This window comes from Molothrus aeneus, chromosome 5 (assembly GCF_037042795.1).
Source record: "Molothrus aeneus isolate 106 chromosome 5, BPBGC_Maene_1.0, whole genome shotgun sequence".
NCBI lineage: Eukaryota > Metazoa > Chordata > Aves > Passeriformes > Icteridae > Molothrus > Molothrus aeneus.
In genome coordinates this window covers 21,655,599-21,675,087 of record NC_089650.1, presented here as the reverse complement: position 1 = coordinate 21,675,087, position 19,489 = coordinate 21,655,599, and the positions used below count along the sequence as shown (strand labels likewise).

General features: G+C 45.1%; 2 protein-coding genes and 1 non-coding gene across 4 annotated transcripts; 1 reads left to right on the top strand and 2 right to left on the bottom strand.

Moving 5' to 3' along the window:
- Positions 1-550: 550 nt before the first annotated feature.
- Positions 551-8,573, bottom strand: LOC136556611 (heat shock 70 kDa protein 12A-like). 2 transcript variants are annotated; one of them, XM_066549929.1, is made up of 5 exons: positions 8,260-8,573; positions 6,877-7,101; positions 6,347-6,518; positions 4,046-4,863; positions 551-1,544 (listed from the first exon to the last, which is right to left on the bottom strand). In XM_066549929.1, the coding sequence occupies exons 1-5, from the start codon at positions 8,539-8,541 to the stop codon at positions 1,359-1,361; spliced, it is 1,683 nt and encodes a 560-aa protein (XP_066406026.1). In that variant the 5' UTR covers positions 8,542-8,573; the 3' UTR covers positions 551-1,358. The 2 variants fall into 2 exon arrangements, with proteins under 2 accessions (XP_066406026.1, XP_066406025.1); XM_066549928.1 differs by having other exon boundaries at positions 1,427-4,863.
- A 235-nt stretch (positions 8,574-8,808) lies between these two features.
- Positions 8,809-15,274, top strand: LOC136556729 (uncharacterized). The gene is made up of 8 exons (XM_066550101.1): positions 8,809-9,163; positions 10,476-10,619; positions 11,074-11,127; positions 11,420-11,509; positions 12,009-12,189; positions 12,817-12,900; positions 13,462-13,539; positions 14,602-15,274. The coding sequence occupies exons 1-8, from the start codon at positions 8,913-8,915 to the stop codon at positions 14,836-14,838; spliced, it is 1,119 nt and encodes a 372-aa protein (XP_066406198.1). The 5' UTR covers positions 8,809-8,912; the 3' UTR covers positions 14,839-15,274.
- Positions 15,275-19,084: 3,810 nt separating this feature from the next.
- On the bottom strand, positions 19,085-19,233 carry LOC136557389 (U12 minor spliceosomal RNA). The gene has a single exon (XR_010783762.1). It is a non-coding gene; the product is annotated as a U12 minor spliceosomal RNA (small nuclear RNA).
- Between the last annotated feature and the right edge of the window lie 256 nt (positions 19,234-19,489).

Here is a 19,489-nt window from a genome sequence, read left to right as displayed (position 1 = left end):
TCCAAGAAATCACGTGTTTTAGGCAGAAGGCAGCTGGCAAGATCCAGCCACGGAAATGGGCGGCACCTTTACTCACCCAGCTATTTAGGATCCAGCAGCCATCACAACTCTAGAGCTCATTGATGTCCTGGTTGGAGGCACTGCAAACCTCAGTGTCTTTTCTTATCCTTGAAACTTGGGCATCTGTGATTCCGTTTATTTTTTTAGCATAAACACCCTATTTGTTGTTCAGCAGGGTTGATTCCCAGCTCAGCAGACACACCGGTTTCAGAGGATGGCTGCCAGGGGCTCAGCAGCTGTAACTCTTATTTTCCCAACTCCCATGGTGGTGTCAGGCTCAGGGTGGAGCCCCCCACATTGCCAGGTTTCAGGGACGCTTAGCCCAAGACCCTGACACTCAGTGCTGCTTTCACAGAAAGGACAAACACCTGCATCTGCTCATGCTCAGTGTCTGAGGTTATCAACATGATCAGCTCATCAAAACAAGCAAAACTAGGAGCTGCAGTCACAACTGTTGGTGTTGTTATAAATGATCAAATTGGTAGCCAAATTTATTAAAAATTTAACAAAGATTTATTGGATCCATAACAAAAAAAATAGAATTTCGGAAGAGAACCACCACAGCCAAGACAGCGTCAGCCCCGGGTGCAGCCTCTGGGTGAACCAGGGTCCACTGACAAAGTGACAGTGTGTCCCCAGGAGTTCACCCCGAGTGCTTCCAGCGGCCAGCTTATATACAGTTTATTCTGCCTGAGGCAGGGATGACCACATATTTCTTTGTGTCTCTTCACATGTAGAGTTGGATCCATACATGTGCAGGAAGAGACGGAGACGGATCCGGAGACTCAGACAAATGATGAGTATCCAGGCAGAAGCTGCATTCACAGGTATTCGAATGATACCAGTTCCTGAGTACTGCAGATGTAATCATGCCCAGGTGCAGGTCTTGTGAGCTCCTTGAGACATTCCATTAATCATGGTCCAGGAAGGTCCAGATGCTATCTCCCAGGTGTAGATGCCAGGGGAAATCATCTATGACGGTCTGGGACTGTCCAATTCATACAGTTGTTGGATCGGCGGGAGAAATGCGGCACACAATATGAGTGAGCAGCAAGTCTCAAACTTTATTGATAGTTGCACATATTTATATTGGTGTTAATGAAGCTCATACATATTGCAAAGAAGAGCTCATTACTGGTTAGTTACTTATCAGCCAACTACACCTACTTCTGCATTCTTATGGTTATTCTGTTACTACTTCTACATTCTTGTGATTATTCTGCTGAAACTATCTTCATATTTTTGGCAAAAGATCCTCTTCCCTATCCTGTTGTTGCACCAAGGGCACAATGTCCTTGTCAGTGGTTGGACACTGACTGCTGACTCCTGGACTTGTCTCCTTCTTGCTTAACCAGCGGTATTATGTAGACGTGACCTTTCTCAGCTAGACAACTGTCCACAAAGCTCTCCACATTTCCCCTGTTTTTCTGTTGAACAAGCATGGTCCGATTAAATGCAGCAGATATCATCTTTTGCACCATGTTCTGTAGGCACATGCAAAAACATGGCAAAATTAATACTACTAACAAAGCTATGATGCTTACTATAATGATAACCTTAACAATCGAGCGTAACCATGATCCCAGGCCTAAAGATTTGAGCCATTCATCAATACCAAAACTCAATTCTACCTGCAGGTTTCCAGTTAACTTCCGCAACTCAGAGAGTTGGGAGTGGATGGACTGTGAATGGTCAGAAAGGTTCATGCAACACATGCCTTCAAATTCTTCACAACCATGGCCTTGTGCAAGTAAAAGAAAATCTATTGCAGCTCTATTTTAAAGCGTTGCATGGCGAATAGAATCAACATCAAGCAAAAGGCTAGAAAGTGCCAAAGAGGTGGTATTGGTTTGCTTAGCAAGCCAACATCCCAACTTATTTAAAATGGCATGGGCACCTGCTGCCGATACCCCTGGAGCCAAGAAAGATGCTGCAACTATGGCCTCTGGGGACCAAAATTTTACATCGTCCTTGCAGTCTACAGCAAAATTTTACATCGTCCTTGCAGTCTGCAGTCTACAGTCTCCACATACAGTAACGGATCTGATATTATCTTAATGCTGTCCGGGAACTGGTTACAATGAGAATAGAACTCTGCTCCCAGCCAGAGTGGTCAAAGGCATAACTTTGGACATTCACAATATTTTATACATACATATATCTATCTATATAGCATGAATTATCTATACCATATATTACAGTGTCAATGTCTGAATCCCAAAGCCCACCTAGCACATGGGTGGGAAAGGCTTTCCCCACTGCCACTGTCCCAGACCATACTTCTCTTCCCATTCCAGGGCCTTGGTGAGCTTGGGTGGAGCTGTGTTGGGCTTTCCACTGGTGAAAACACCAAATGCAAAGAGTAACAAAAAGCAGGATTACTCAGCTTCTTGGGACCTCACCCCCAGAATAGCTCTTATGAAGTGTTCTGAGTGGTACCACCTGACATGGTAGAAATGCACATAGGTGTCTGTTATGAATATTTTTATTGCATGCATAACATTTTAAATGTGAAAGGTAATAATTTCAACATCATTTCACTTTTCTATATCATAGGGCATAGCAAATATGCAGGTTAGTCCTCTGAATGCTGCTCTCATGATTAACAATATTCAACACATGGCCAGCAGTGACTCCAACATGATCATTCAACTAATAAGGATGACAGGGCAGAGTTTTCTTGCACTGTAACCAGCTAACCAAGAATTTGCATTGGTGGAGGCTGGTGTTCAGCAGAGAAACTTTACATCCTTGGTAAAGGGGAAGAAAGCCAACTCCACAAACCCCAGCCCACCCCAAACCATCAGTGTGCTATCAGCATCATTCTGGACCCAAACCACACACCATCATAACGGTTGCTATGAAGAAAGTTCACTGCACCTCAACCAGACACAGCACACTGCAGGACTGCATCCTTTTTGTGGACAAATTCAGGCTCATGAAGCCTTCACACCGCTCAATTTTGCACAGGTGCTGCAGGCAGGAGGAAAGAGATCAGCTTTTACAGATATAGAAAATATCATGCCCAAATCAGAGATACAGAGTACCAGGGCTGGACAGAGGCATCAGGCAGCAGCATATGCACTATTCATATCTGTAGTGTTACAACTGGCCCAATTGATGAGATTGAACCACCCCATCATTTAATGGAAACAGACTCCCACAGGTTTTGGACACAAGCCCCTAGACTGGTTCACTCAACTCCCTTGTCTGGGACACTGGAGCTTTAATTACATAGAGTTTATATAAATCATATTCTGAAGAAAACAGAAATCCACTAAATATCACCCCCAGCAGAATTAAACCTGGACTCCAGATAAAGTGACCTGATGTCGGAGAAACAGAAGGTGTAGCTGCAAGAAGACATCAGGCTAAAATAAACAGCTATGGGCTGCTTTATGTGGAAGTTAGACACCAGTCCAGAGACTTTCCATCAAATACAGGTATGTCACAGATGACTCTCTTGATGGTATGGACTATTGTGTTCAGAGATGCAAGCTAAAAGGGCATGAGATAAAGCAGCAGGAAAACCTGCTGTCAGATACAAGAGAAAATGAGGTGTTGAACTGTAAGGGAAGGGTGGTTGGTGAGGAATGGAAGGAACCATAGAATCAGACTAGTACTTTTCCTGCGTAAAAAGAAAGTTGAATGATGAACTTACTGTCCAATTGTCTCCTCTATGGTAAAAGTCATAGAATTGTTAGAATCATAATGGTTGGAAAAGACATCTAAGATCTGTTCAATATGATGAGTAATAATTATAAGATAAAAAATCTATTATAACTGTCCGACTTTCTTGGGAAGTAACATCAGTACATGTGGCTTTAAATTCAGTGAGCCCAAACTGAATCTCCACTTTCAGCCTGCGATTTAACCCCAGCCATGTGGCTGGCGATGGCACTACACAGGAGCCAAGCATTTCCATCCCTTCCTCATCCACATACTGAGCATCCTGGTTTTTTGTACAATAGAAAGCAAAGGTTACCTTTGTTTGATCTGGTTCTATTGGAAAGAAATCGTAGTGGGCAGCTTTGTGTATGTTCACTGACTCCCCAATTTCCACCAGTTTCCGGAAGAGTCCTGTGCAATAAATAAAGTCACCAGCTTTTGAGACTCTCCGTTTACGGATGTCATGGATAGCATCATCAAATTTCTCACATACACTTAAGCCATATGTCCTACAGCTGATTCTTGAGGTAATGATGTGTGGATTAACTCCAAATAAAACAGCCCCTTTTGCAATGGCTGCCTGGGCCTCCATGGGACAAAGGATATGATACTTGCTGCTAAAGGCCTGCCTGACTGCATCTCGCAGGATGATGCTGCATGCAAAGCCTCCCACAAGTAAAATGTACTGGACTTTCTCCATCTCAGGTTTGCAAAGAATTTCCCTCAAAGCAAAAATTATATTGTTGACACTGTAGTCAAACAAGCTCTTCATTTTCTCATATGTAATCATGATTGTCCCATCACACCACACAGCTCCTACTGCATTTTCAAAGAACTTGGAGATGTCCTTCTTGGACTCTGCCACTCTGGTCAGGTTGTAGTAGCAGCGTATGTAGACTGCCTCCCTGCTAGCAGAGCATTTCTGTAAGCTGAAGTTGTACATCATATTTTGTAATTCAGTAGGGTGCTTCTTCACATATTCATCCCATACGCCATCACTGAATATTTCCTTGAGGAAATTGGTGAAGTTTTCATCCACTCTGTTGCCTCCCCATCCACCTCCACTTGCCTTATGTAGCTCCTTTAGGCAATGGTTTTCTTGGATCTCGTGTACTGTGATGTCTATGGTGCCACCTACACGTGCAAACACACACACAGAGACTCAAATTAATTGTGCTGTTTGCTTTAAAGTGCACAAGTTTCCACGGAATTCAGTCTTATCTTCTGAATTCCCAATTCACAGATGTGCTTTTCTCTTGCTTTCTTTCCTCATCCTCCCTCTTCTGCTATTGCCTGTACTTCTCTAGATTTCTTAAATTTCTGCACTTCTGTTTAAAAGCCTGGTCTCATGAGGCTCCTACAGTTATTTCTGATAAGAGCTGGATGCTCCAGCTTGCTCACTGAACAAGCCAATCTCCTGTCTGATCACAAAGCGAGCCTGGCCTCCTCACATAGGTGGTTGACTCCTGAGCAGTGGTGAGAAGACTCTCAGGAACTTGTGGTCCTCTTCATGCCTTTCTGTTGCAGTGTGACGCCCTTTCATTTTTCACCTATCCCAACCCCCCAGGTGTGCCAACCTCTTCTTTCCCCTCCCCCTTTGCCCTCCTGCTGAGAGCTGTCCATCAATCTTAACATTCCAGCAGGGTTGTGGTGTGGTTGGCAGAAGTTCAAAAGATGCCCCTCAGGTCCGGGCTCATTGGCCTGTCCCAGTGTCTTTATCCCTTGAGCCTTCCCCTCCTCCCACCTGGTTGGTGCCTCACCTGTCCCTTCCCTCCCCCTGTCCCCGGGCTTAAAAGGAGATGGGACCGTGCGGTCTGGATTCTGTTGGGAGCTGTTACAAGATTCAGAGGTCTGTCATCCTGGAATAAACTCTGGATTAAAACTCTACAGCAGAATCCTCTCCTTTTTCTCTTCACTGTCACCTGAACCTTTTCCACCAGAGGTAAATTGAGTTTCCACTATGCCTGGATTTGTTCCGAGTGCCCAGCTGCAGCACCCAGCCGGCCAAAGGTATCTCTGGGGTGAAACACCACAGCTGCCGCCTTTGGCCCAGCAGCAAGGGTCAGACGAGGCCAGGCACGTCCCACCAGGTAATATTGGGATTAATATTCCATACCTTTCTGTATTTGTTCACAACCACCAAACTGCTCTTGGCAGAAAATTCACATCACTCCAAAAAACCTCAGGAATCTAGAGAATTTACTGCAAAGTGCTTCATCAAATATTCTTAATGATTTACTCTCCAGTGCCTGCTAGCTCTTCTCTTTGGTCACTTCACTGGGCACTAACTACAGCTGCTTCTGGAGAGGAGGCTGTGAGCTCAGGCTACACAAGAGCCAGTGGCTGATGCTGGGACACTGTGCCAGCTGATCTGGTGTGAGGGCAGGGCCTCGTGTTGTGACTGTCTGGCCTGAAGAGCACTGCAGTGTGAGACACAACCCTGTTCTTCCCTCCTATTTTTCTGCCTGCTCACAGGATCTCATTAGGTGAGAAATAACATTTAAAAATCCATGACAAGCACAGCAGTGGAGTCCAAGCTCTGGGACCTTCACTACTGGGAAACAGGCATGCACCATGCTCAGCAAAGATGGTACCTGTTGAACAGGGAAAATTTTACCTCCACAGTCAACGACAATATACTGGATCCCAGGAGAGTCTTCAAACTTCTTCTTGTCACTGCTATCTGTCATAAACCCTTCCTGTGGAAGCTGCTTGCACCACAGCGATGCAGCTTCTGGCTCCAAGGCAATGATCAGGTTCCTAGAGAGCATGCTAGAGATAATTCCTGCCTAAAATCACAAAAGAGAGGAGTCAGGTCAAGAAAAAGGAGTGAGATTACTGCTGCATGAACACCACCTCCTAGGGAGTCTGTTCTCACCCTAGTGGCTCATGCAAGAGTGGTGGTTCTTGCACTGCTGATCTCTGTGGGGCTCATTTCTACCTGGCGGTGGGGAGAGAGGGCAGAGCTGTTATACTGCCATTTGGGGACATCCTCTCCCTCACCACCCTCAATGTGGAAGATTTCTCTGCCCAATGGGCTGAAATTTGAAATACAGGTTGTTTACATATTGAGGAGTTCCTACGGTTCAATTGGGCAAAGAAACCTCCAAAGGTAATTTGTGGAAATGGGGTAACCTCTGCTTTTACCTCTTTTGCTGCCAGGCGCGTGAACTGCTTGGCAGCAGCGCTCCATATGGCTGGGACAGTAATGACCCAGGTGATCTCCTCCGGGTCATAGACAGTTTGGGAAGAGGCCTCCTTGATGGTGTTCAAAGCATGTTCCTTCATGAAGCGCAGGCTTTCGGAAAAGACTGTCAAGGCAGGAAGGAGCTTTCCATTGGTGGCTTTCAGCTTCATGGCAGCTGTGACGTTCTACCAAAAAAAAGGCCCAGGGTCACATGGTGCAGTGTCAATATGAGACCTGCCCCCTTCACACCAACACTGCACTACATGAGGCACCCAGACACCCCTATCTCCAAACCAAACTCCCAGCACTGGCTTCACTACTGTGGCTGAGTCTAAGTGGCACAGGTCAGCTACCAAACTGCTCACCCACCACACCTGTGATTCAGAAGGCAACATGTCAATGTGGTTGATAATTCAGCTGTTTCTCCTAGGCCAAATTTTGTAAAGACCCTGTAGATCCTATAGATTCCTTAAGAGCCAGTGGGGAGTGATTCTGTAATGAAATTTTTCTTCACCATTTGCTCCTCAGATGCAGAGGACTAAACTAAAACCTCTCTCCAGCCCCTGCTGAAAGTGAATGAGAACCAACCACTCCAGAGGTGACCTTGTGACAGACCATGTCATTCCCAGCTGTCCTGGGGAGGAAAATCTTCTAAGAGGCCTCCCATCCACCAAAGAGAGGACCTGAGGCTTTTGCTGGGACTGGCCTTGTGCTCTGGCTTATTCTATGCTTGAGAGGCCCTGTGGGACCCAGGAACCCTAGGGTAGTCTGGTGTTTGGCTGAACAAGCAAACAAAGATAAAGCTGTGAACTATTCTAAACCAACACAGAGCCTTCAGAGAGAAATTTGATAAAGCCACTGGAGGCTTCAAGGACAGCTGGACATCTTTATATTAGCCTCAGCATCACATTTCAAGGGAGGAAGAGACAAGCTAGGGGGAGCTGTATAACATGGGATGAGATTTTAGGCAATCCCAAAACTGCCCATCTCATTTGAATTACAGGAAATTTCACGTGATCCCTGTTTCTTGTTGAGGACTAAGGTAGGGAGTCCCAGAGGGAGACCAGTTTCTCTGTCAAGCTCGGAAACAGGGCAGCTTTTTATTAGGAACCGATATTTGTCTTCACCCATGTATACAGTCACGTTTTATTGTCTTTAGACAAAAAACAACATAAAGGAAGCGCCTGGGAAGCTTTTGGAATTAAAAAAAAAATTCTTCTTCATCAAAATACTCTCTGACTTGCATTTATTCATTCTCATCAACCAGACTTACTCAGCCTAACCCCCACCCCTCAAACAAATTAATAGCTCCAATCCCCATTAGTAGCAGATCTTCCACCTACCGTGTTGTACAGCTGCATCTTGAAGTTCTGGAAGAAGTACCAGCTGTCAGCTTGGCTGGAGGGCAGGCTCTTGTACTTCATCACAGCATCATAACCAAAATATTCAAACTCCTGCTTATGGTTGAACAAGATGCTCGTAGGTGTCTTTGGGGTCTTTAACCCGTGCTCTGCTCCCCAGTAAACCTGGCGGATTTGGTCTGTACCTGAAGCAAGACAAAAACAGTACCCGCTGTAGGATGTGCCAAAATCTATAGCAATGACAAAGACTGACTCGCTGGCCATGGCCACGGCAGTGCAGAGGCGTGCAGCTCTGGGAGCAGAGAGGCATAAACAGGGACTGGACTGAAACGAAACTGAAACGGACTGATATTGCAGAGGGAGGGGCAATTTCCCCTGATTTTATTGGCTGGAGACAGATCTAACTCTAGACATCCTGTAAATTGTATGTTTTCCCGTAAACCAGGGGGGGAAAAAAAAAGAAAAAAGCAGGGCTTTTTATAGCAGCAAAGTGCCTTTGTTGGGGAACTGTCTTATCAGGAGCTTTCTGCACTCCCAGCAGCATCAACAGTCCTCAGCACTGCCCACACATTTCAACAAACATTTTTTGCTTCTGCGTGAACAGACACAAGGTTTCTGGCTCCAGCAAAAGAAAAATGTGGAGTACTGGCAGTCTTTTTGGTGACAGAAAAGCAGAAGTGCCAGATACACCTGATATTTCTGGCTCCAGCAAAAGACATGTGTGGCATACACTCAGTGGTTCTGGCTCCAGCAGACAAGTGTGGTGTACATCCAACATTTCTGGCTCCAGAGGAAAAGAATCATGGTATGCAAAAAAAGGAAGAGCGGTATTGGAAAGAAAGTGTGAAGATACTGACCCCATAAAGACAACTGCAGAAGGCAGCAGGTGGGTTATACAAGGGGGATATCTCTGGATAATCTTATTTAATTTTTCTAGGTCTGAGCATTTCTACAAAGTTTCTTGGAGAGTTGCATGAGGGTTGCTGAATTGCAAACATTTTCTGACTGTGAAATATTCAGTAAGAGCTCTGTTTTCTACTTCCTAACTTTTCCAGCCATCACAGAGATGGTTACTATCCCCAAATTCTGCTCAAGTTCAACTCGACAGTGGGAGGCAGATCTTAAATTGGTGCAAGAGGAAGAGAAACTAGAAGTATCAGTATAAAGAGTGTGACAAGATCTGGGATTTCATGGCTCTGACTCTGAGCTTATCAATTTTGCAGGGAAAGGTGGACTAAAATGTAAATTTTTTACTGGATTGCTTAGCTTAAAGAAAAAGGTTGTGTCTTCAGTGAAAGACTGAAAATGAAGTGATTTAACTGGGAAGGAATCAATCCAAGTAAACAAAAGCAAAATGTGCTTCAGTGGGAAGGAGTAATGCTGAGAGGGGCAGCAGGTTTTTTGGCATAAACCAAAGGTAAAGCCTCATGCTAAGGCTTGCTCTGGCATCTGGTTGTGGGGATGAGCTTGCTCTCTGTTCTACCTGGATCCAGGCTGCAGGGGAATCTTAATCTGGGACTGTTTCTCTAATAATAGCTGATATTTGGGATCCTCGTGAGGAAACAGGACACAGCAGTTGTATAAATAAAAAATTACCTTGAGAACACAGAGCTTTGTACTCCTGTGTTAAAAAAACACATACATTGCAAAGTTGGTTTTAGCAGAACAATCACCTGCATTTGCTGTTCTCACACTCTCTGCAGGTCTGGGTTGAATTTGTTTCTCAGGAGCTGTCCTTGTATCTTGCTCACTTTATCCAGACCTAACGATTAGTCAAACCCTCCTGGTTTTGGCATACCTTGGTGTGGGAAATAGTTAAAGTAAGATTTCTAGAAAGCCTTAAAAGCAGGCCTTAGAAACAGGAAGAAGAGAAAACTTAGAGCTAGCTGCAGCTGCAAAGTCTGAAAGTAGAAAAACAATAAGACAGCAAGCAAGGACATGAAACAATAGCTTGAGTTTTAGGCTTGGCTAAGATAGACAGCCTGTGGAGTCCTCTGAGCTGTACCAGGCATTATCTGGGAGAGTGCTAACTCACTTGTGCCACACCTGCACCCGTGTGCCCTTTGTCCTGGCTCTGATCCTTTTGCCGGCATGGACATAGCCATGAAGCCTCTGCTCGCAATTATAAAGTACTTTTTTTGAGGATGTGTTCTTACCCCACTTCATTATAAGAATTTCCTTTTCTTTTTTTTCCTCAGACATACATCTGACACCTCACAGCAGCCATCAGCCTATGGAGACCAGACTTCTAACATGAAGGAAATGTTTGAAATTATGAAAGAGATGTACAAGAACACAAAGGAAGTATTTGAAATGATGACAAAGATGGACAACAAAATAATGTGAGAGTCCAGTGATCAAAAATGACACTGTTTAGTGTGGCATCTGACAATGAACTGTAGCTGGTGCACACTAGGATGGGTGGGACAGAAAATGAGCCAGACACAGGGAGGGCTCTGCATTAGCAACAAATTTTGCCCAGGCTATACTGGGAACCCAGAGCCAATTTACAGAAGTTGTTGGATTTGCACCATGTAATGTGCAGGTCTTACACTTTGGGTATTTCATTTGAACTGTTGGTATTGACTCACAGAGTCACATACTGTGCACCTGGCAAAGAACAGCCTTGACAAGTTTTGGTCTCTAAATTTCTTTTCCCTATGGGCTGATCAGAAATTGTAGGGGAGAAGTTTAGCTTGTGCATTTTTTAAGACTTTATTGCATACTTGCCCACTGATTGCAATGTGGTTTATTGTTTCTTTCTTTCCCTTATGGATGGATGGACAATGAGAACAGAAATTTGTCTGACACTGTTGATACTCTATATCACCTTCTGGACAGTCACATGAGGTAATGGTGATTCTCTACATTAATAATCAGTGTAAGAGGGCAAAACCATTATGATCCCCACAACCACACCTCTATTTCCTGTGATGTAAACAGCTTCCCACTTGATTTGAGCATAAATTCTGGGTGGGAGCTTTTAGGGGAGGTGTTCAGCTCCCCTGGAGTTTTCCTGGATGCTCTTGCACTTTCCCACCTCAGAGCTTTTTTCCTTGAACTCAGATTATTCAACAGGGGCATGTCCACTGTTGTGCCAGTGTCCAAGTACAAATAAAGAGATTTCCCAAATCTGTTTCAGAGAACTTCCTGAAAAGGTAATTAAAATACTGCATAAGGCGAATGAAGAAAAGGAGATGCTGAAAGAGAAGAACAAAAAGCTAGAGGAAAGGTAAGGCATTTATTCATATTTCAGACATTGTGTGTGTTTCTACACTGAAAAGCCACATGCTTCTTGCTTCCTCCAGTCCTTGGGGACTCTATTTCTGACCAGACATCCATGACACCTTCTCTCCAGACTTTCAACCTGCCAGCATCTCTTTGTAACTGACTCTGGAAGATGGTTTGGGTTGTTCTGCAAAGGGAAGAAGACATTCTGCAAAGAGAAGAAGACAGTTGGGGTAGCCAGTTAAATAAAGAGTAAAAGAAACCAGTCTACAATGACATAGTCAAGATGCCACTCTGATCAGATTCTACAATGATCATGCAAAACTAAGCTGAGAAAGCACTATTTTACACAAAAAAAACTGCTTGCCAGCTATATAATATAAATGAGAAGTGCATCATAGAAAACATGGGATTCATTAAACAGCTTCATAAGTAAAATATTTACATTTGCTCATTATTTCATCTTGACTTAGATATGTTTATGTATATCCCCCTTGACCTAGAATCCAAAAGCTGTTGGCTAAAGCAATGGCCATGCACCAGCACTCTGAGGACATCAATGACCCCTCACGTTTGTCTGCTGTGCTGGAGAGATACGAGATTCTCCGGCTGCAGGAATGGGAGAAAGTCAGGTGCTCCATGCCCCACCGCTGGACCTATGAAGAAGGCAGTGACGCCATCAAGGTTTGTTCAAGTCCATTTTCTCCATCTGATCCTTATCACATCAATTATGGTGTAGCCATATAGCAGCCTTTGAGTATTTGTATTTCTGTACCAGACAGGGTTTGGGCTAAGTTTGGGTCTCTGATTTTCCAGCCCAGCAGGGCCTGTGGAATGCTGTGGAGATCAAAATGACAGTGACCTTCTTCCTCCTGCCTTTCAGAAGGGCACACTCAAATACTAGTCCCATCTCTCACTGGTGTTAAGCACAAGTGGGAAAACAATCCACTTTCCTTATGTTAGTGCTTGAACTGATAGCTGGGAGACCTCATTTTGATGTCTGACTCACTGCTGTGATGCTGCTGGAGACATCTAAAGGAAAATACCAAAGTGGTATTACCTTAAAGGACAAGACTGAGATGAGGCCATTATTAGCATTGACTGTGATGATAAGGCCCCACAGATGCTGAAGAATGGGCTCCAATATGCAAGCAGCTTGATGAAACAGTCTGTTTCACAGCTATTGAAGACATGTTTCAATCAATTAGCAGCCCTACAATTTACTCTAATCCAGTTGTTCTCTCAGCTTTGCACACTACACCTGTGGTTTCACTGTGATTGATGCTGTAATCAGTTGTTTTTGCACTGCAGAAGGTGTTTGATGCCTGTGAAAAAGATATACAACAGAGAAGAGAGGACATACTTAAAGTTCTTTACATTCCACCTTCGAATAAGGTAAAAATATCTTTGACCAAGGTATCTTATATTTCTGTAAAAGGCCTGTAAAAGGGCCTTTTATGGCCTGTAAAAGGGCCATTGGCACCTGCCATTTCATTTAGAACTTTGTATCTGCTAAGGACGCTGCTCAAGATATGTCAGCAGTGATACTGGGGATACCTTCTGAGCTGAGAGGTCTGAGGCCAAGCTCTAGCAATCCTAGGTATGAGAGCAGCGCTGGATAAAAACCAGGTCTTTCTCTCTAAGAGTTAAGCTATTCCATGGAGAAGCAGGGAGCTGGAGTTGAGGATCCTTGTGGGAGCCTTCCAAAATTAAATTATTCTCTGTCCCATGACACACAGGCATACACTGCATATCTGAATTGTCCAGCTGGATGAAGCACATATATGAGTGCAGAAAGCATTTTCCAGCCCTGCGTTGCTTTTATGGGGACCTTCCTCCAAAGCCTGAAATGAGTGACTTCCCCATTACTGATTGACCCAATATGAGAAACAAAAATTCCCAGTGTTTGCCTTACCACATGGTAACAGCCTGCTTTGTGCTATGATTGTTCTGTAGGTGATGATGCACGACATAATGAAGCTGTTCAGGCAACACTATCACCAAAACTGGAGTGTTTACAACCAGATTGTTCAAGTGAGTAAAGATACAGCCCAGGAACCGGGGCAATGGTTCAATTGTCTGTGCAGCTTGTTATTTAAAACATGAGAGGTCTCCCTTCTGAATGAGGTTGTTTTCCACTTGAGGCCAGGTTGTTCTAGTCCATATACTCCCAAAATATTCTCAAGTACACATAACCTTGTAAGGGGAGTACAGCAGGATGGGCAGGGTCGCGCCCCTACCAACAAAGGCACAGCCCTACTGGACCCAAGCAAGGAGCAAAGAGCAAAGGGCCAGTGGTGGTGATCAGGGTCAGCCACAAGCCAGTGACCATTGGGCAAGCTCAGCCAGGTCAAGACCAAGCTGTGAAGTTGGTCTCTGGGTCAGGACCAGCAAGACTGGGCACAGGCATCCCAACACCACAGCTCAGTCAAGCACCCAGCCACCACTCAGCTCCTGGGTCAATTGGTGGCCAGTTTGTGGGTGAAGATGAGGCTTCTCATAACTCCTTCTCACACCACCCTTTCTGCCAGCTTGGCTGTTATTGCAGGAGTTGCATACAATTTCATATGGTCGTGCTAAATCTGAGCTGACCTTGAACACAAACAGCCAAACCCCTGCTTGTGAAGGGGAAGGCAGAGGAAAGTGTGCAGAGGCTGTTGATGAGCACAGAGCCCTGACACCTGCTATCCACATGGACAGGTCTCTAGTGGGCTTTTTTTTTGTGGAAGATATGACATATATATCACAGATATATGAAACTTCCAAAGAGGAGCTTCCTCCTTTTGCAGCTTTCTGGGTTTTTCCAAGAGCTTGGTCTTACCAAACTCCTTGCAGATCTCTCTATGAGGAAATAGAGACAGGGGCTGGACAGTGGCACAATCCAGAAGTCAGGACTTGGTAAATAAAAGAACTTTTAAAGTGGCCCTGGAACCCCTGCATGTCCCACTCAAACAGCACCAGCAGCTTTGACCAGTGAAGTTCTTGAGTGCTTAGTTCCTGTGGAGCAGCTGCACAGAATGAGAGCGGGGAGGCAATGTAACAATACATCAGCATAATATTACAAAGCTTTGAAAACTGTTCTTATTTGATTTTCAGGAAGCTGGCATTCACGTAAGAACTGAAAATGAAACACAGTTCCTGCTGCAGTGCTGCCAAATTTATTGTTTGCTGCTTCTTCAGGATCCACCAGTTAAAGCTGAGTGGAGCATAAACAGCAAGCATGTAGAGCATGTGGACAAGAAAGATGTAGTGTACTGGCAAAATACATCATTTCTGTGGCCCATAATGAAATGTGGGGAAGAAATTATTGTGAAAGGTGTAGTCTGGGACTAAAGGAAAATGACTTGAGAGTCAGGCTAATTACTTACTTAGCCATAAGATGAAACAGCTGCTATATAGTACTCTGCTTTTCTTTCTCCCATGAATTGCCTACTTTTCAGAGCTAGTAAGTTAGACATCCCCCACTTGGGACACCTAGGATAAATCATCATTACAAACCTGTATTAAAAATTGAAGCTATTCCAATTGTCTCCTCACAAAGACCATCTGTCTGTTAGCACTCCTCTGCTTCCTCACATCTTTACAATTTACCTCTCCCAAAGTCCTTCAGCTACACATGTGCCACAGCTCTGGACTGAAGAACTCCAGAAGTTGTATTCTGTGGCATAATGGGCATGCAATGAGGCAAATGTATGTTTATGTGATTTGGTGTGATACAGTATTCTGTGAGCAACTTGAGAATTACCAAATAAAAAAGACTTTAAATTCTGCTGTGTGCCTGCTGTTAGAATGCATGGAATAGAAGCTTCTCTGAGTCCCTCAGAGAGAGAAAGGAATATAGGAATTGAATTGGAACCTTTAGAGAAACTAAAATATATTAAACCACACAGACATGAAGTAGGAGTGTAAGTTTTAATTTTAAGTAAGGAGAAATATATCTTAAGTGCCTTAAGAAACTGTATTAGCTAGTAAAAAACCCTAAAGCCTAGTTTAAAGTTCAGTAGTGTTATCTTTCACAAAACTAACTTAGCTCCAGACATAACAAAACCATAGCAGAACATTGCTTACATTCCTAAATAGAACAGATAGAACTGTTTGTGTGAACAGATAGAACTGTATGTGTAGATTTTGTGTAAAAACTAACACTACTTTCACACATTAGAATTAAGCTTGGATAGGTGTAGAAAGAATGTTTTAGAATCGTGTTTTTAGCTGATTCGATTATTTATGAATAAATTTCCCCTATATTGGGATACAAAAAAGGTGCTAATTGCTTCTACTAACTACTACTACTTCTACTGCTTCTACTCAAAACATCAAGACTCCATACCAGAAAGCTTTTAGCACAAACTTTAATACTGTAAACTCTTCACCTTCAGTACTGATGTATTCATACAATAAACAACTTTACAGCAACAAACAACTACTCCTGTCTCTTTGAAGACCCAATACCCACTCAAGACTGAACACCTGCCAAGTCCTTTTCTCCAGTTTTCCTTTCAAATCCATCAGTTTCCTTGGCTGCACAAACTCCCTGGGATTTTCTCAATGGGCCCCCAGAAAGAAAGGCAAATTTCTGTGCAGCTCTCTGCAAGCAAATTGCTCTGCTTCTCTCAGGAATTCAGTATTCCCTAAGCATATTGCAGGTCACTGACAACATGAGCTGGGATACAGGTGTGTTCCTTTATTGGAAATATCTATTATGGAATAGAACAGGTGAATGAGGTGAATTGTACCATATTTCCTACAATTTTCACAAAAAGAAAGAACTACCATTGTTGGTTTTTCATGCTTTTTAAAATGTTGCAGACTCAGATGAACACTGCAATAATATTTCATTTTTCCAGGCCGTAGAAGGTAAATGAGAGGTAAGTTTTCCAGTACAGGCACTTGATGTGACGTGAAGTAGAAGTTTCAGCATGACCCTGAGCCAAATGCCATGTGATTATACAGGTATAATACTACACATATGGCAAGCTGCCGTGCCCTCTTTGTTACCTGCTTAGAAAATTTTTAGCCTATTTTTTTTGGTAGCTCCCTGAGTCTGTCTGGATCCTATGATGTGCATCAGTTTTATCTCTGAAGCTCATCACTTCTGCATCTCCTCAGGTGTGTCCTCTCCTTTGATTTTTCTCTCCTTAATATCATTTTTGCTAGGCAAAAATACTCATCTTTCAAGGCCTTATATTTCAAAGACTGATTTAAAAGTCTTCAGAAGGCTAAAAGGCCTAGGGTTCAGTAGTCCTGAAAAAGAGAACAAACTGCTAAAATCAGAGGATTTTTAACCTCTCACTACAAAACAGGTACTTCTGCCACTGTCGCCACATTTCTCTTCACAGACAAAAGCAAGGCACAATTCTTCCCAAGGATATTCTGGGATTCGCATTTCCTGAACCTCAGAGAAAGGGAAGACAATTCTTATCTCATTTGCTGTGCCTGTGTTTGTGCCAAAGTAGAATGCAATATGGAGATTGTTCACCCAGAGTGATGGGGTTTTGTTTCCTTGGCCTATCAGGGCCAAGCGTGTGTGTGTGTCAGTCACGAGATGCTGTGCAGTTGAGTGCTTGGCAGATTCAGTTTAGATGTAATGTAATATAGTATAGAATAATATAGTATAACAAAGTAATTATTTAGCTTTCTGATATCCATGGAGTCCTCCTCATCATTCCTTCCTTCGTTGGGGGTGCCCTGCTTTTCCAATAATATTTTACACGAAATTGGTGCGAGATGGTCTCCTCTGGTCTGACTTCCATGCTGTGGGGATCCCAGAAGATTCAGGATAGGGAATCTGCCTCTGGAAAACAAGGGCAGGCCTGAAAGTTTTCCAGCACACTGGGACAAGGAGCCCTTTGTAGAGATCCCTACAGTCAGGGAGATCTCTTTGTTGCTGCTTACACATTTATCTCTTTCCCAGCCACAAGGAAGGAAGCAGGGGCCCAGGCCCTTCCTGGAACAAATACTCGACTTCCTATACACAGCTCAGAGAAGAAACCATGAAAAAAACTGAGCTACAGCTTGTGTCTAACAGGAAGAGCAAAACAGTCAGAAAAAGGAAGAGAGAGGACAATCTTGATGTTTAAACCCTCCCTTTCTTGCAACACCATGACTCATGCCCCCCAATCAGCCTCCCACAGAGACTTAACATGGGAAGGTGGAAGCCTGCAGAGGGAAGGGAGCTTCACCTTCACCCGTAGGAATGTCTGAGCAGGCCTGGAATTCTTCACCTGGACAAAAGAGGATTTCAGGGATCACAGGTGGAAGAGAGGGTGGGTGGCAGGTACACACACCCTCTTCAGCTTCAGTTGCAAGAACTAGGCTGATGGAAGTAAAACAAACAGGAGGATGAAGAAGAAGCAGAGACTGGAAGTACTGCCTGAAGGAATCGTGGCTGCACAAAGAGCACTAAGGTTGGTGGCGTGTCTGGAAGCCACCTGCACAAGAGTCCTTGCAGGCTGGAAACAGGATACTGGCTAGGTGGCCCTCTAGTCTGGAACCACTTGGGCTGCTCTTAAAGTCAAATGAATTTGCTTAAACAAACATTGCCTGTTGGTTTTGCAACAGCAAAACAAATATCACACATTACCCACCCCATTGCCTCAGTTTGATCAAGTACCTCAACAGCTGCAGAAAGGTAGCACAAAAAGGGCTGTATTTTGTGTATTCCTTTGTAGCACTGCAGCCGTGTGCCACCCTGGAGCTGGATCAAGCACCAGTGCACAACCAAGCAGGGACCTGGCATCACCGCTGGTATGGCTTCAGGCTCACAAAGGCCTCCTGAGAGGAAATCAGTGCTGTGGGGGCCTGAGCCTGTGTGGCTGTGAGCAGCTGAATCAGCTGCGTACATCTCCTCTGTGATGGTCCCCAGCCCTCCCTGGCAGCTCCCGCACTGTTGGAGTCCAGGAGCTTCCCCCTGGATCTCATGGAATGTGTTTGGGCCGCAAGTTCCACAGCAACACGATGGGTGCTGCAGCACGCACGGCAAAGCCCCAGGGCTACTGCAGCTCAGGATTCCGTGCTGGGTAAAGGGCAGAACGGGAACAGCGGGCAGGAGAAGGGGTCACAAGTGAACCTCGTGACAGAGCTGCGGGCGGGAGCAAAGCTGCGTTTTGGAGCATCTATGGCTGTGACGTGCTGCAAAAGGGCGTTTTGAGGGAGGACCAGCAGCACTAGGGCCCGCAGCGAAACCCAGAGCCGCAGTCGCGCAGGTTATGACAGGGCAGGACCCCGGGAGCTCACCGCTGCCCGAGCTGCACAAGGCACCATTTCCCTTTCACTCTTAGCTTGATTTTAAACGGTGTAATTGCTCCCTCAGAAGGACAGAAAAGGAATTGCTTCCTGCAGACACATGAAGTATTTATTAGGCTGGGTTGGTGGTTTATTGTATTAAGCCTCGTGGAGACCCTTAAGGCACCTCAGCGAACAGAGCGACAAAAGAACAGCGCAAGTTAACCCATTTCTGTTCTTCAGGCCGATTGGAATTTCTGAGTGCGATGCGCCCTCGTGAGGCGCTGGCGCTGTCCCGCCACCCGAGGCACCCCGGTCGCGGCAATTCTATCCTTGGCACGAGCGCCATGGAGGTCGGGCAGATCACGGCACCCGGGCATCCCGCGAAGTAAGCGGGGCACCCAGGGGCGACCTGTACCCGCGCAAAAATTCCTCTCACATTCGGAGTGAGGACCCGGGCGTCACCCCGGGTCGTTATTTTCCTTACTCATAAGTTTAAGGCATGACCTAAGTCTCGCCGCGCCGCTGGGACAGTGCTCTGCACTAACTCCACAGGTCAGGGCGAGCGCCGCCCGACGTGGCTTCTGGGTGGCCTGTAGTGCCCTCAACACTGCGCTCGGTTCTTGTCCCCTTGCGCGCCGCGGAACCACTGCCGCGGGCCGAACCGAGCCGCGACGTGCCGTGCCGTATGCAAATGACAGACTCGGCGGCCGCGGGGAGTTGTGGGGCGCCCCGGCGCAGCGGGCGGAGCCCGGCAGTG